General features: G+C 39.8%; 1 protein-coding gene across 4 annotated transcripts in view; it reads left to right on the top strand.

Moving 5' to 3' along the window:
* KCND2 (potassium voltage-gated channel subfamily D member 2) overlaps positions 1–17,133 on the top strand; it is a 286,849-nt gene that overhangs the window by 252,892 nt on the left and 16,824 nt on the right. For all 4 annotated transcript variants that reach the window (XM_074600526.1, XM_074600348.1, XM_074600619.1 and 1 more), the window contains one exon: positions 13,007–13,169. In XM_074600526.1, the coding sequence (XP_074456627.1) occupies positions 13,007–13,169 (163 nt within the window). The remainder of the gene's footprint in view (positions 1–13,006; positions 13,170–17,133) is intronic.

Genomic DNA, 17,133 nt, shown 5'->3' with positions numbered 1-17,133 from the left:
TACAAGAGGGCTACATCCTCCAGGAATACATACTGAGCCATCTTCTTAAGTGAAACATGTTTGTCTTTCAAAACCTGAAGAAGGGAGAGGATAGGATAAGGCTTTTCTTCCAAAAGGCAGAGTCTCCCTCTGAATTCCAGCCTTGGTGTTTGGTGCAGTCAAACTAGCTGTTGGAGAGCTGGGATCAAACAGATTTTTTGCATGAGGGATTTGACTCTCTGTGAAAGCTCCAGCCTCCAAAAGCTTTACTCACCATTGGAGGGTAAAGTATTTTCTCTATTATGTAATTCAAAAATGAAAACCAATTAGTCAAAAAAAATATAAAACTTCTTGTGGCTGTGGTTTGATTGTTCACTTAAAACAGTACCAAATGTCAGGCTTGGCTTGATGAATATTTAAGTATTTTGTGAAACACAGGCTGCACAGGAAGAGACTGAGAAAATCCCTTTCCAGCATTCCCTATAGCATGATTTCTTGACTACACATGTGAAGTATCTATACTCATATCGCTCTGGACAGAGAAATCTCACATGACCTTCCAAAATCCTTGCTTTTACCATAGGGCAGCTGGTAAATTCTCCACAAAGCTACAGACTTTTTAACGAACACTGAAACTTTACAGAGTTTGCATTCAAAAATGTGATGGAAAGGATGTGTAGTGGCCCACAAGCTCCATTTCTGAGGGATACATGAGAAAATTCAAGCATTTTCAGTGATCTTCAAAATATTAGATTTTGAAAGGGCTCTGTCACAAAGTTTTTAAATGTTGTAACCAACAGAGAGGGAGATATTTTTTTTAAAAATGGAGAAAACACATAGAAAATTTATTTCTTTACTACCTGTGAAAAGAATGGTAGTGGTCAGCCTTGTGAAGCATTACACCTGAATGACTGAGAGGATCGGTAGTGAGATACAGAACCTTTCAGTTATGGGACATGAATTCAAATAGGAATGGGGCAGCAGTGACAGAAAGTCATTACCATGTCATGGCAGCTTGCTAACGTTTAGAGATTCATTGGTGGCTTGAGTCCAATTCCTAGCACACAAGAGGTCACATTACAAAATCCACTATCAAAACTGGCAGAGGTGATCAAACCCATTTCTACTCTTTGTAACATGCTGTTACCTTTCCATATCCAAAGTTATCCATTCACAGTCATGTCAAGACTCAAAGCCGGTGTGGTGAAGCATTCAAACTCCACGCTGCACAATCCAATGAAGAGAGGACTTTAGTCTCCTAACCATTGATCCAATACTTCTCATGTGTAATAATTACAAATTTCCCTATTTAAACTATATAAACTATGTAAAGCCCGGCTTTTACAGCCTGCAGAGGCTGTGCCTGGCAGCTGGGAGGGTGAGGGTTAAGATGTCCATGGGCAGAGCAGCTCACACAAGCTTTAGGTTTCTTTGCAAGAAAGGGGTTATAACTACGCTCAGCTGAAATGAATTAGTGTGCCAGGAAACTAAGAGGATTGAACGCTAGAGCATTCCCTCCTTCTTTCAAGGTTTGGGGTGATTTAGCACTGATGGAAAGCTGAGTTGTGAGGAGCCTTGAGTGAACTCAGACGAGGTTTTTGTTTTGCTGGGCTTGGAGGAGGTGAATTGTTTCATTTTTCCTAGACTTATCCGAGCAAGCTCAGAAATCCCTGAAAATTGGAAAAGAGAAAAAAAGACAATTAGACCAAAGGAGAAAATAATAACTAGTCTGTTGCAGGTAGTAACTTCCAGTGATGTGTTTTTTCAAATGTATTCTAAGTAGAAAGGCATGAAAAATGTCATGAAAGAGGAAAAAGCTGAATTTTGGAGGCAAAATAAAAGTAGATATTCTCAGAAAAATTATTCTTTTGACTACTAGCTAGAAAGGGACACTAAGATCCTGGACTGTGTAAATCTTCTAGTGCACAGAAGTAGTACAAAGGAATTATTATTACTTTAAAGGGAAAGTTCTTAGTCTTACCTAAGTGCCTGTGTATATATGTAATATATAGGGGTGTGTGCATGCACGTATAAAAATATACTAGAGTAGTTTTTACTCTTGGTTTAATGGATTTAGAGTTAGCATTAGAGAAAAATCAACTGAAGTATTCAATATTTGGCAGAGATCCCTAGAGAGTTAGGCCAGTAACAGTGTCACACTGACACAAGCTATTTTGTGTTTTTCATCTTTGCCTGAAGGAATGTAAAAATAATGCTGGTCCATCGGTAGTTGTGTTGGCAAGCAAAAAAATTATCTTGGCCTAATTGGCCAGTGCTGAAGGTGACACAATAGCCTGTTTTCAAGTGAGGTGAAAATATTTGAAGCAAAACAAGTAATAAAGAGAAAGCTGGGAGGATGGGGCGTTCTGATTATTTTTAAAGAGAAGGAAGTAATTCTGTTAATATTTCAAAAGTGCTCTTGAAGTAATATTTGCTATCAGTATTTTAACATATTAAAATCCAGTGTTATCTAATGGGATTAAATATGTGGAAGAAAAAACAGAATGGTTTTCAGTTACAAGACGTGCCAAAGGGTGAAGACAAACCAGTACTGCGCACTGGGGACTTTGTTTAGTTCTTTGCTGGAAAAAAAATAAAAGGCAAAACAAGGGTCCCTAGATCTTGATCTGCCCATTAGAGCGCTGAACAGCATTAATGCCAGCAGTGGCTAAAACCTCTGTCAGTCAGAGTTTTACTTGAACGTGGGAGCAGCTGGATTTGATTCCCAAGCGAGATCAGCTCACTGATCTCAGCGCTGTGCCCAGTAGCTGTCACAAAAAAGGCATGGCTGTCCTTGCAAACTTCCACAGTGCTTTTCTAGTGTTAATGTGATTTATACTTGGAGCAGTTTGACCTGATGGCTAATATATACTCAAGAGAAATTTAGGAATGTATTGGCAGATCAATGCTTTGTTTCGACTTGGCTGCTATTTAGCACAAGTATTGCAACTAAAAGAAAAATCTGTAGGAGAAATTAATTACATAAATTTTTCAGCAATATTTCTGGGATGAAACAGTAACAATGGACCCAGACTGTATCTAATCATACTGCTAATAGGAAGATTCTCTCCTCCCTTCCACTGAAGCAAGGTGGCACATCAAAACATACCCCTGGGCTTCAGAAAGGTACATTTGAGTCTGTACCGAAATCTTTGCTTCACAGCTCAATCCTAATTTCAGTCACGATGCTGAAAGGTTTTACTAAACAGTGTGTTCCTAGAATGCACAAAAGTGTGGTGTTGTCATCTTCCACGTGCTCATGAGGTGTCTGAGGGAGCAGAGCACCCACGAAGCAAGGCCAGGTAGAGGAGATGGGTGATATTTAGCAGCTGCCTTTGGAATTGTTTCCCAGGGAGGATGTGTCAAATGCTCGTCCACCCTGCTGGGAATCAATGGAGCCTGCAACTGAACTCTCTTTACAGCCAACCTTGGCGTAGTCAATAAATCTCACATTGTTCTTGTTTACCACCTTTATTATGGGTTCTTTGTTAATTTTTTTACTGGGTGCGATGGCCAGGCCCTTACTTGAAGGCATTGCCCATCCTTTACCCCTAACCTTTAATGTGAAGAGTGGATAGAGGTGGTGCTACTTTTGAAGGTGGGGCCTTTTACATCCTGATGGCCATGTTGCTTCCAGTTAATGTCTCAAGTAGGAACTGCTGGAAATTCTTTATACTCTGTTGTATTTGTATCAATTTATTTAAAATGTTGAGCATTTGGTATTGGTGTGCATTCATCCTAGTGCCTATTTCTCCATTTCTCCATGATATAATAAAACACTCTCTCTTAACTTTGTATTGGTTTTTAGTACAGTTGTCCCAAGAGAGGATTTTCTGACAGAACTAAGAAAATTAAATAAAAAGAAAAAAATAAACCCTAAAAATTCGTATTCACAGGACAAACAAAGATTAATTTCTTTTAACCTAAATGTCGGTACAAATCTAGGAGGGCATTTTCTTCCTCTGGTTAGCACAGGTGCTGGGTGAGCTCTGCCGTTTTGCTGATCATTTTGTAAGGATTGTGTCATGATGGTGATCCAAACCCCCATGCCGTGCTGGAAGCCTCACAGCTCCTTTTCCTCTGTCAGTGATAGAGATCTGGGAAATAAGGCAAATTTTACCGGCTCCCACCAGTAAAGATATGGACAGAGAAATAACAGGGCTGAGAAATCACATATTAACATTGTGAATAACAGTGGCTCACTGTACAATTTGGCACCAGAAAAAAAAGCTATTCTGAACTTGTCCCTACCTCTTCTTTGAAAACTGCGTGCAGTTCTGGTCTTGTTTTCTTGTAAATAGTATAAAAGGATTGGAGAAGATTCAGAGAAGGGCAAAAGGTGTCATCAAATTTAGGGAGCGGAATCTGTATGAACAGAGTAGGATTTGAAAGGCTAGAAAAGACATAAGGTAAATAAGTATGAAAACACAAGTAGCAGGAGGAGGGTGGCTAGAGATCACGCACCAGCTGCTTTTTTGAATACAAGGAGCTGGCTGGGGGCATCATACGAAGCAAGGAACAGCAGCCAGAACAGTCAAAAGTACACTGACCAAGGAACTGCCAAACGGTGTTGTGAATGCCAAAAATGTGCACGGATTTAAGGGGATAAAATAATGCCCATGGAAGTGCAATCCACTAAGGATCACTTACTGCAAAGAAATTACAGTTCTGGTACTTCTTGAATTATTTGTAAGTGGTTGGAAGATGGAAGAGCATTCAAGAATCATGTGTATTTAGCCTTCTCTTTTTCCCTAGATGTTTGTTTGCTTCAGGTTCAATTTTGGAGACTGAATTCTAGGGTGGGTGAAGATTTTGTCTGACCTATTACTGGCAATCTTTTGTTCATTTCTAAGCCTTGAGCTGGTCATTTCATCCTATATATATGTTTGCGTGCGGGTGCTTGCACTGACAAAAGAACCATTGAAAAATTAGATCCTGACTAAATAGGTGATATAAGCCATTGATTTTTAGGAGCGAAGACCTTGGAACATTTTCTCTTAGGGAAGTAAGTCAGAATTGCAGGAGCAAAGATCAAATTGTCTTTTTTTTTTTTTTCTTTGAGTTACATTCAGCTTCACATAAAATAGAATGAAAAAAGGGACTGTCTACATCAGGCCCCAGAAAATACAAAGTATCTGAGTGACAGAGGAGAAGTATATTCTTCCTGCAATCATTTGTACCATCTTATGAATAATTATCCAGCCAAGCATTTATTCTCTGCTTGTCATCATGGTATCTTAAAGGCTTGAAATTCTGAAGTAATACAACAAAGTAATAAATGAATTCTATGTTAATTACACATAGTATTCTTAGGACTAAAGAAGATTTTAGGAAATGAAGACTTTTTTACTTACCTCTGTCTCATTCTTACAAATCTAGCCCTGCATCATTTCACATTCACATACAGTGGTGTTTAAAAATAGAATTAGCTCCTAAACAGCAATTTAGATACTTTTCAAGTCGTAAATGTACAGGTTGAATCCTAAGGCAACACAGCTTATTTTTAAATTCCACTTTAACCTATTACCAGTAGCAATTTAAATTATCTGTTGTTGGATGTAATGTTGAAATGAATGACTAATTAGTGTCAACTTGCCAGCATTTAGTCACCAAGCAGCTTGGAAACTCTAGGGAACAGCTTTATAACAATTTACAGCACCTTCCTTAGACAAGGACACCATTTTGCAATTGTCAGATATAATTTGACATCGCTATAATATTGCTTTATGCATAGCACCTCTTTTTCTACTCTCAAAATGGATAGTTTCTGTTCTTCACTGATGGTCTTTTTTAAACCAGTCTCGAAGTTAAAGTGACTAAGTGAATTTGCTTCCTTGCAGCATATCTGCTTAGTCCTAGAGCTAGCCTTATTGCGAAGGGAATTAGTTGAGATGATTGATTGGTTAATTCACGCATCCATGATAGCACAAAGGCAGAGATTAACCAGTCACTCCTCCTTTCTGACGCGCGTGATGATGAATTTTATTGTTGATTTACAGTCCTCCATCCACTGTACTAAGCATAAAACCCCACCAAATACTTGGTGGGTCACTCACCAGGTAAGTATCTCCATCAGAAGCCTCAATTCTGAGGTACTCCATAATGGGCCGTGGTGTCACATCATTAAAAACAAAAGCCAAAAAGGGGTTTGGAAGTGCAAGCCACTGCCTGCCTTGGCGTGTAGAGACCCTCAGCAGGAATTGTCATGTCTCAGTGTCGCCTTTCGGTAGGAGAGGACTCAGGCACTGGCAGGGGCCACTCAGGGTGAGGGCACCTGCATTTGCCACAGATGCATTCAACCATGTGAAAGGTTGTATGAAGGTCCCTTTGCCTGCAAACTCTAAAAAAGGTGCCCATTTTCACCTGTGAGTGTGGATGATGGCCAGTGCATTGTGAGAACCACCACGATTTAAGTGATTTAGGAAAGGCAGCTTGCAAATTTTGCACCAAGAATAGTTTCTCTGCTACGTTTCTTTGCTTAGCCATAAAAAGTGTCTGATGCATTCAGAAATATTCTCTTTTTCCTAAAAACAAACATACTCATTTTTGTCTCTGAAGTCTGGGAAATAAACAAACCAAAACACCATCTCAGTAGTATGCCTGTGTAACTGCAATACATAAAGCTGGTAGGAATCAGCTGAGCCGTAGCTCTGGTAGTTTAAATAGCCCCCATTCAACATAGGGGGGGACATCACACTTCTGTGATGCCTTGCAGCGGCTCAGGAACAGTTAGGATATGAGCTTTTCCTATGGAGTGAGGGAGACGTGACAAAAAATAAGTTTTTTTTTTACCTTTTTGGATTTAGTACTTTATGGTAAACAAGAACAGAAGGAATTTGGTTATCTGTATCTCTGTCTTGACTGCAAGAAGCTGCGAGTGATTCCTTAGGCAAATCTTTCAACTTTTCCATTGAAAAGTTCCTTTACTTTGACCTCTAAGTACTAAAGCCCACCTTTACAAATCTATTTAAGTTTCTTGGATGAAAGCCCTGGTGCACACACACACACACACACACAAAAGAAAATCCCTGAATTTTATTAGAAATTTTATATATTAGAAATTTGATATTTCAGAAACTGCAAACTCAGCCAGGTGCAGGGGCAATAGTTTGCCTCTCTTGCACTGCAGGCTGGAAAGCCCAGGGAGCCCTGCCACTCTTGAGAAGCAGATGTGGTTTTCATCATTCATGAACAATCATTCTAGCCAGCTCTTGGAGGAACATTTGTGGACCCCAGAGGGGACCACGTCCATCACTACTGAGCAGAAGAGAGGGCTATTGCAACAGAGGGCCCTTTGCAGCAGTAAAAGCAGCTGGGAACATTATTTGCAATTCGATGCAGAATCTCCCTAGGCTGGAATAAAATTTGGAATAATCTATGTAATGTTCCGCATCTCACATGAACAGCAATATTTTGTATTATTAGAAATTACTTTTCCAAAGTCATTAAGCTATTTTAAGACCTAGGTAAGGCTGCAGATTCATCATGATTACTGTTAGTGTCAGAGAGGCTAGGAATTGCTTTTCTTGCCTTCTCCCCCTCTGCCGGCATGCAAGTGCGTGCTCGACTGGGTGGCTGGATGCCTAAACACATGGGCCGATGAGCAACTGTATAATCTTCGCTGAGAGTCTCACCAGAGCATCCTCTGGGGCTCTGCCTGTGCCTCCTGGAGAGCAGAAATTGGCCACCAGCCCAGATGGGAAGCAAGAGGGCAGGTGCATCATCATCCCACCCAGGTGGGTAAAGCACCGACCCTGCCCAGAGCAAGGAGGCAGCTGGAGGATGGGACCTTGTCCTGGCAAGGCAGGACACCAGTCTGTTCATCAGCTCCAGCTCAAAAAGCTTGAACTTTGCCTGGATGACATGATAAATCCACTGGGAAACGTGATTTGTCTCCCACACGTGAAAAAAAATGTGCCGTGCTGTCTTCTACAATGTTTGTTTTGTTTCCATGGATTTCGTACTGTTTTCATTGTTCTTTGGTCATAAATTCCCTTGCTTTTAAAATAAATATTACCAAGGTAATTTCAATGACTTTTTGTTTATTTTACAGCTACATTATTTTCTGACATGTTTTACAAGTTTGAAAACAGAAATGTTACTAGCTTTCCTTTTCAGCAAACAAGATGGGAGCAGACTACAGACCTCAATCAATGTAATTTTTTTTTTTAAAGAATGTAAATGAATGCGAAGGAGGTGGGACAGGGCACATGTATTTGTAACACGTATTTAAAAATGTTTTTGCATTAGCATTTATTGTAATGGCGTTTTCGCCCTCTAGTGACAGTAAACGTTATTGCGTCTAGGGGTTTTGAATATTGATCTTTTTTCCTTGGCTATTTCTGCCAGTATCAGCCTAAACTGTTTGATCTTTGTAAAAATGCACATCCTGGATTTATTCCTATTATGTATTTCCTATAGTCTCAGAGTTGTGCTGTAAAGGTTATCTGGAGGGCGGTCGTGTTTCTGTTTGAAGTAGGCTATTCCAAATATTCATTTCTAATGTGTCAAACACACAGAAAAATATTGCTAAATTAAAATTTCTGTGATTACTTATTTTATCCTCCAAAATAAATTTATTTTTCACCTGAAAAAAATTACTCCTGTGTTCCAACAAACAATCAGAAATTAAATAAGCAGCATCGTCCTTCTCGTTTGTTAAGATTATTAAAGACCTTCTCTGCTCACATCAAGGAAAAATGGCCAAAAAATACGACTCGTTTTAATTATAATTCAGACCTTTGACTTATGAAATATTCCATCTTAGAAACATCAAAAACCAGTCTTTATTAGATTGAGGAATAAGGCAAATAGCTGGTGATACCACAAATACAACCTCTGTTGTCTGAGATTTCTTGAATTATGGGTATGGAACATCAGGTATATTCCACTCATCAGTTATAAAAGCAGTGTTGCTTTGGCAGGTGGATGTCCACAGGTAAGCTCCGACGTGGCAATGCTTAGGTTACAGACTGGACATTTGTAAACACAAACGCAATCACATTTCCCAAGTTCCTGCTATAGCTCAGCTTTCTGTGCGTGTTTCAAGCTGCATTTCATGCCCCCAGATCTGTCATGCAAAGCTGTAAGAGATCATGCCCATGTTACTCAGATCAGTACTCTGAGAGATGCAGTATTTGCAAAATAAAGGAATCCACTGGCCTGCTGGCTTCCCTTGCAGTGAGGAGTCAAATATGCAAAAGTGGTCTCTCACCTGTTGAATATAAACCACTGAGACAAACGCAGGTGCCTTCAAATCCATCCATCCCCGTACGATGTCACTTAGCGAACAGATACCCACAGACCGCAAGCAACAGCACACGCCTGACCTGGCTGGACTACGTCTAGTGAAACCTAGGCATTAGTTTGATCATGTAGTTTCTGACTTGTGATTTGATAAAACTTGATTGACACATCTAGTTTGTCATAGCCTTTTCCCTTCCCTTTTTGGCTAATGAAGTAGAATGCACCTGACTGATAACAGGGATCAGTACGACATCTCTTTTTCTTCACTCATCCAGAGCATACAATATTGGGATGACACTTTCGACGTTACAAAATCAGATTGTCGGTACAAATCATAAATACCCAAAGACTGCCTTGAACTTTGGCCACAATAACAGGAACAGGCTATATACAAAGCTATGAAAAGACTGCAACTAGGAACGAGGCATGTGAAGGAGAATATGTTTGGAGTTACAGCCTGAGGAGCAGTGTGGCAAGCAGGGTAGCACTAGATAAAACCTTGAAATAGTTCCCTTTTGAAAAGTGACTCTGTGAAAATTGCTTAATAAGATTCCGTATTTGTTGTGTCTCCATGACTGAAGGGATCAGATTTTCTGCAGAATTTAGAATTTGTTTTAGAGATCAAGTATAATTTTTCCACTTTGAAATACAAACACCACGAGGCTACCACAGTTTAGACTTTCCAACGGATAGAGCAATCGCAGGTGGGGTAAAAGGAAGAAATTTTCACTTCATTTTACGTCATCCACTTCCATTGGTGATATTCAGTGATATATGAGGTATAATTAAAGGTAACATTTAAACCAGCAGGAGGAACTTCATTAACAGTTCTGGTCATGCCTGCACTAGACTAAAATCTGTGTCACTGTCCCAAAGGAGAGCAAGGCTAACCAGGGCAAATGTAGTAAAAACTCTCTTTTGTCACAAAAGTGAGCAAATATATTTCTCTTACTCTGTGCAGGAAGGCTCATTTCTTGGAAGTAATTTTTTCTGACCATAACTTTATTTAAACATCTCTGACACAGTGTTTATCATCAGGAGAAAAACTAATTATGTAAGAATTATTAATGATGTGAAAGATATTACTAGCACTAAACAATGGACAAACAACATTACATTTGGAAAATGTCACCATACTACAACTTATCCAAGCTGAAATAGAAAAATAATCAAAAGCAAGCTATTTAACAATAAGCAGTATATCCATCTACCTGTCATTTTGCCCAGAAAGTAAGAAAAACCTTGCAAAATACCTTCATGTATCAAACAATCCTAATTTTTTTATTTCACTCCGTAACACTGAAACACTGTGAAAAGGCACCTCCTTATCTCAGTAGCTAGGTCCACACATAAATACTGAAGTGTTAGGGATGGATCAGCTAATAGTTCCTGTCACTACTCCTAAAGCATCAGTCCACACTTGATTCACATAATTATAGTGTCACATTATCTACAGGATGAACTGTATCCCTGAGCAACTTCAAACCAAATTAATTAGAGCCAGAAATGCCTTCTGTCCACAGCAGCCGTCGGTAACAACGTGAGCTTATGAAGGTTCAGCAATTTAGCATTTCAAGTGACGGGCATCTAAATATAGGTTTCTAGTTAAAGAGATCTTAACTAGTGGTGCTGGGCATGTGTAAATTTTGCATTCCAAGACCTGGTTGTGCCAGGTGTGTGTTGCCTTTTGAACAGCCTTATGTTGATACACTTTGATTCAATTTAAGATAATACTTGGATCATATCTAAAAGGACAAAGTAAAACGGCAAAAAATAACGGTAAACTAGCAATATTTATCTGGGATGTGATCCTAGGACTTGTCCCCTAAGCTCGCCGCCCTGGCCCCATGCCCACTGCTCACCTCACTGCTCCAGCTGAAAATAAAGCTGGGGTTAGTTAGGTGTTGGGGATCCCGTTTGTCAAAAGGACCTTGGAAGGTCATTTATCCCCTTCCCTGCCCAAAGGAAAGAAGAGCTGGGCATGCATCGCTCCTGACAGCTGATAGTCAGCTCTGGCTTTAGGAAGATAAGCATCAAAAATGCCTATGTTGTGAGGTGCAAGTGTTGATGTGAACGCTCTTTCTAGTATTTTTCCAGTTTTATACATCTTGTCATTACGATCAGCTATATTAATGATTTAAAAGTTGTATTCTGTTACATTATGTCTTTTTATTCAGTCCTGCATGTCACAAAATCAGAAACTAAAAGCATTCAAATTATGAGCAGGTGTGTGGGGGGGTGTTATTGATAGAAATAATGCATTTTTTCCTGTGAATATTCTACACTTGGGCATGGTTTGTACAGCAACTAAAAATTTATTTTACACAACATAATCTTTGCCAATAGTCTAAGACTTGGTCATCTATATTATATCTGCCTGCATGACAATTTATTTGAATATTTATGTTAAACACCTTCCTCATCTTACAAAATGCAAACCATTCATCTTCACCAAGTTGATACATAATCTCCTTTTGACATATGTGGAGCACTCATTGCTAGAAGGTGTTCTGCAACTCCATATATATTGTCCATCATCTGATATCCTCACCCCCTCACCCCCTCCTTCTCATGATTAGGTTCACAATTTGGACAATGTGACTTGAAGACTTTCCTCCATCTTCTCTATTATTTTTCCAACTCCTGATGAACAGACATATTTTGTTTTGCAGATAGCGTTTTCCAAACCCTGCCCCTCTTGCAGTTTTATTTCTTACCTTTTCTTGTGTTAACAGTTTATAAATTCTTTGCAATAGGAAATGTTTTCTCTCTGCTCACAAGCATACTAAACTCACATGCTACAATCAATGTTTATTAATAACAACTAAAAATCCAGTAAAGTTAAAAACAGAATGGTACTTGAAAGTAATTTATCTCTTTATTAAACTCTGTAGTATGTAATTCTGTACTTGTCCTATAGAATATGGCAACCTACAGAGTGCAAAGGGCTGATATCTCTTGATAAGCTGTCACTGGAACACCTTTACATGTTGCAGTAGCACTATGTTCTTACTTGCTGGACAAAGCAACATCCAGCATCATAAAGAAAGGTGGTAGCCTTAGTAATTTTGAGCACTGACAGAATTCGCAGTTAGAATTTGTTTTGTTGCTTTCCTGTGTCTTGAGTTTTTGGGGTTTGCTTTCATCTAAACCATAGAAGGGACCTCTGGAGGTCAGCGGGTCCAGCCTCCCACTCCAAGAAGGCCTATCAACAACAATAGATTAGGTCAGTCATGCTTTTGTCTAGCCAACTGTTGAAAATCTCCAAGGACAGAAAGTCCACAATCTCCTGGGCAACCTGTTCCAAAAATGTGCTACCTTCCTAAATTAAAGTACTTTATCAACTTCAGTGGGATAGCAGATTATTCAGCTTGGCATCTAACTTACCAAGTGCTCTCCCTAGGATCTTGCTGATGGAAAGTGATGAGCTCTTCCAACAAGCAGAATAAGGACTTAACTTCAACAATATTTTTTTTTTTTACCTTAGCAAGGTCACTCTCTCTTCATTGCAATAGAGGCAGCCTGGGAAGACTACAGCAGGCAAAACATAGATGCCCACAGTTTGATGGACAGAATAACCAATATTAGCCTCAAATTAAAATTATGTGTGCACAACTATGGGCATGCTGTATGTGTAGGCATATGTGTATAAATTATTATTTATATGCAGCGAGTATGATTTGCAAGAGAAGTATAATCTATTCTGCAATTAATTAATCTTGAAATTCAATACTTAAAAGAGATTTTGTCTTCACTAAGCCTTTTGTTTTCTTTAACCCAGGTATGGTGACATGGTGCCGAAGACAATAGCTGGTAAGATTTTTGGTTCAATATGCTCCCTGAGTGGGGTCTTGGTCATCGCTCTGCCGGTTCCTGTAATTGTCTCCAACTTCAGCCGTATCTACCACCAGAATCAACGAGCAGACAAGCGCAGGGCACAAAAGGTGAGCTCCTAATTTTTCCCCCTGTTGTTGTTGAGCAATATATAAAATGTCACTTTACATATGGTGTGTGCCCTAAACATATTTCTTAGCAAAGGGACTACTATATATATGTACTACATGCCTAGCCCATGTCCTATGTACAAATAATGTGGGGGGGGAGGGGAACAAAAAAAAACCCACCAAAAACTGTTCATTTATCTTTTCTGTCAAAATTTACAGATCTATTATTGTGGTAATTCATCCTACTAGTTAGGCTAGATCTAGTATTTTCAGGCAATAGCTGCAGTCCCACCCACTGAAGATTTTTCTGTTTTTCAGGCAGACCTTCTTTCCACCAGAGTCTTCTGAGAAAAACAAAACAACCAACAAAAAAACCCAACTAATAATGATTTCTAATGTCTGTCCTAACAGCCTGCTTCACTAATCCATGTGTTTAATTCCCAGGTTCAGTCTCTGGGGAATCTGATTATTGGGGAACTCGTCTTCTCAGCTCTAGTTTGCTTAAAGGCTTCAGAAAAAGAGCTTAATCAGGAAATGCTGAAAGAAAAGTCGTTTTTTCCAGCTTCCTTGATTTCCTGAATCTCTCACTAAAATATCAGCCATCTCTACAACAAGACTGTTTCCCTCCCTGACCCGTATGGCAAGGTCAGCAACCAGGAAGAACTATTTGCCAGCAGAGATACAGCCAAGCCTGGGTAGTCACCTTCATTTCCGCATCACTGCCAAAATACTAGTCCTGATCCACTTCACCCAACCTTATAATGCTAAGCAGCTCAGATAGCCTCCGTTGGCACCTGAAGCCCCAATAAGAGAGTCAAGATGCATTACTGTCGTGGTTTAACCCCAGCTGGCAGCTAGAACCATGCAGCTGCTCCCACAGTCCCCCCAGTTTGAATGGGGGAGAGAATCAGAAGAGTAAAAGTGAGAAAAAACTCATGGGTTGAGATAAAGACAGTTTAATAGGTAAAGCAAAAGCCACGCATGCAAGCAAAGCAAAACAAGGAATTCATTCACCACTTCCCATCGGCAGGCAGGTGTTCAGCCATCTCCAGGAAAGCAGGGCTCCATCAAGCGTAACGGTTATTTGGGAAGACGAAATGCCATAACTCCAAATGTCTACCACTTCCTTCTTCTTCCTTCAGCTTTATACACTGAGTGTGATGTCCTATGGCATGGAATATTCCTTTGGACAGTGGGGTCAGCTGTCCTGGCTGTGTCCCCTCACAGCTTCTTGTGCACCCCCAGGCTACTGGCTGGCAGGGCGGTGTGAGGAGCAGAAAAGGCCTTGACTGCTCAGCAACAACCAATATATCAGTGTGCTATCACACTATTCTCATCCCTAATCCAAAACAGAGCATGACACCAGCTGCTAGCAAAAAAAAATAATTAACTCCATCCCAACTGAAACCATGACAATTACCTTCTGCTGGTGGCAGTCAGAAGGCTCTGGATGCAACACGGACCTTGCCAAGGCTGAGGTTGTCACCACTTGGACTTTTTGTAGTCCTATGGCCTCTCTTCAGAAGTCCTAAGTCTCCAGTGGTACAGGGAGAGCAGGATCACTGCTCGCAGAGGCGTGCAGGCAGGGCATGGCTGGGGACTACATAGATAGACCAGGCTGTCCCAGGCTGCGTCTGCTTGATATAGACAACAGCACCAGGTTTAGAGATATAAAATGTTTGTGTATTTCTTTCAGGCCTTTGACCAGAAAGGTCACCGTTTTGGCTGATCTCTTCATGGAAATGAAGTAAATGTACACAGTGATACTATTCTCAGAATAGTCTTAAAACCAGGAGAAACAGAGGCACATGGCCAAGGAAGTCAGTCATAGGCCCACGCTAAGATATTGTACCCTTTTATGGCCACATCTTGGAAGAACGCTTTCACATGGGTAAAATGGCCATAAAGGAAATCGGGCATATCACAGAAGTGTCACACCTTTCTAGAAACCGTATTTCAAATATATGCTGCTTCAGGGATCCAAATACTATACCTTACCTACCCTACTAATTCCACCCACCCTTTTGCATGCTGTTTTGTCCAATGTGCTGGTTCCAGCTGTGCATTCCCCACTCCCACAGCTGGAACATGCAGAGGAACACGTCACTTCTACACTACGTTGCTTTTTTCGAGAACTTTCCCACTTCTGTTTGCGTAATGGCAGCAGACACAGAAAGAACAGCATATATCAGCCAGAACACAGAGCTTCATTACTGTGCCTCCGAGCGTTGCGCCAGTCACAGATAACAGATCTGCTTGATCCCAGCAATCAGTGTGCCTGTTCTGAGCTTTCGTAATAACTGCAGACCCAACCACCTTACTTCAGTTAGAAACTGTCTCCTGCTGCATGTCATGAAACAAAATTTTCTATGCCTGCTTTACACTTGCCAGTGAAAAAGAGGTAGACACTAGAAAATACCTTGCAAAAATTAGATTGGCAGACTGGCTGATATTCCCCATAATCTCTTCCTGAATAGAAACTGCTTGAGTGAATAACTGACTGTTTCTCCTCGGAAAACAGTGAGCTCATTATATGTTTCGAACAGGAATATGAAATGATGAATGGCAATCCTGCCAAGCATTTTTCCTCTGCTCCCCAGAACAATGCCAACAGTAAGGATGAGAGATTTCTTCTGACCATGTTTATGCCCTTCTTGCTTTGGAGAAAATGGCTTTGAGGTCTGATTAACTTAGCACTGGATGTGTGTTTCATTGATATCTCCTATTGCAAAGCTAATCTCTGCCAATTTAAAATGACTGAGATGTTGAACTGAGTATTGCTTTGATGAACTGAAAAAAAATCAACAAAAAGCACTTCTTAGGTACTGTATAGTCCATATTTAGCAATATTTAACTGTGAAGTATAGCCTTGCATTTCACAGGTTTCTACTGCATTGTATAAGAATATTCAAGCAAGAAGGTCACATTATTGAAGTTTGAAATTCCTTCTTCATTCCATACAATAGAAGCTTTACACAGTTTTCTAAAACGAATGTTTCTCTAGGCACCAATATTATTTCTATTCTCTAAGGCTGAAGAACATAAGCTTGAAAGAAGACGCTGTTTCATGGAGCACAGCATGAACCCCTGCAGGTGATGGTACCTCCTGCTGGCTACAACAGCTTCTATCTGATTGAGTGTTGTATATTTGAATTGTGCAACTTCCTTTATCAATATCTCATACAGAAGTTCAATCAAGGTAGTCTTCAGAAATGGCAAAATGTTTGGGCTATAAGAAAACTCAAGAGAAAGTTCTCCAGTGAAGAGCTGAAATCTAGTCCCAGGAGCACTGGCAATTTTCAGAAGAAAAGTTTTGTCACTTATATTAGGTTTGTTCAAGAGCCTCAGTATATGAATTTACTGAGTTTTGCACAGCCATTCAAGATGAGACAATCCCATTTTTTTCTTTTTTTGGAAAAAAGATGCTGCACATTAATGTTCAGAACCAGACAGAAGAGAGAAATTTATTTATATATCATCTTATTTTGAATGGATTTTAAAGGAAGCTCCTGCTTCCAACCATGGAAATACATTTTTTTAAGATAGACTTCAATATAAATAAAAAAAAATAGATTAAAATAAGCAACAAAGTAAAATAAACATTTTATTCTATTGGAAAATAAGGATTTGACCTATCCTGACAATAATTAAATAAATAATCCAAAATAGATATTGGAATTCAGAGCAGAACTAATTATGCCCTGTAGTCTTCCTATGCCTTTTCCTCAAGCAGATTTATCATAACTGAGACCGTTTTGAAGAATCCTATTTGTGGAGCTTTTCTCAGCTAGAGACAACTTCAAGAAGCCAAGTTATTTTCGTTGCCCGTCAAGTGCCTTCAGGTGTCAAAGTCATGACAGATGTGTTGTGACTGGTCCATGTATAAAGGAAAGGAAAGGAGGGGAACGGAAAAAGGAAAGGAAAGAAGAGGAAAGGAAAGAAAAAATAAAGGTTTAGGTATGCT

This window comes from Larus michahellis, chromosome 1, assembly GCF_964199755.1.
Source record: "Larus michahellis chromosome 1, bLarMic1.1, whole genome shotgun sequence".
NCBI classification, from domain to species: domain Eukaryota; kingdom Metazoa; phylum Chordata; class Aves; order Charadriiformes; family Laridae; genus Larus; species Larus michahellis.
The sequence above is the reverse complement of the archived record's forward strand: the minus strand, read 5'-3'. Positions and strand labels throughout refer to the sequence as shown.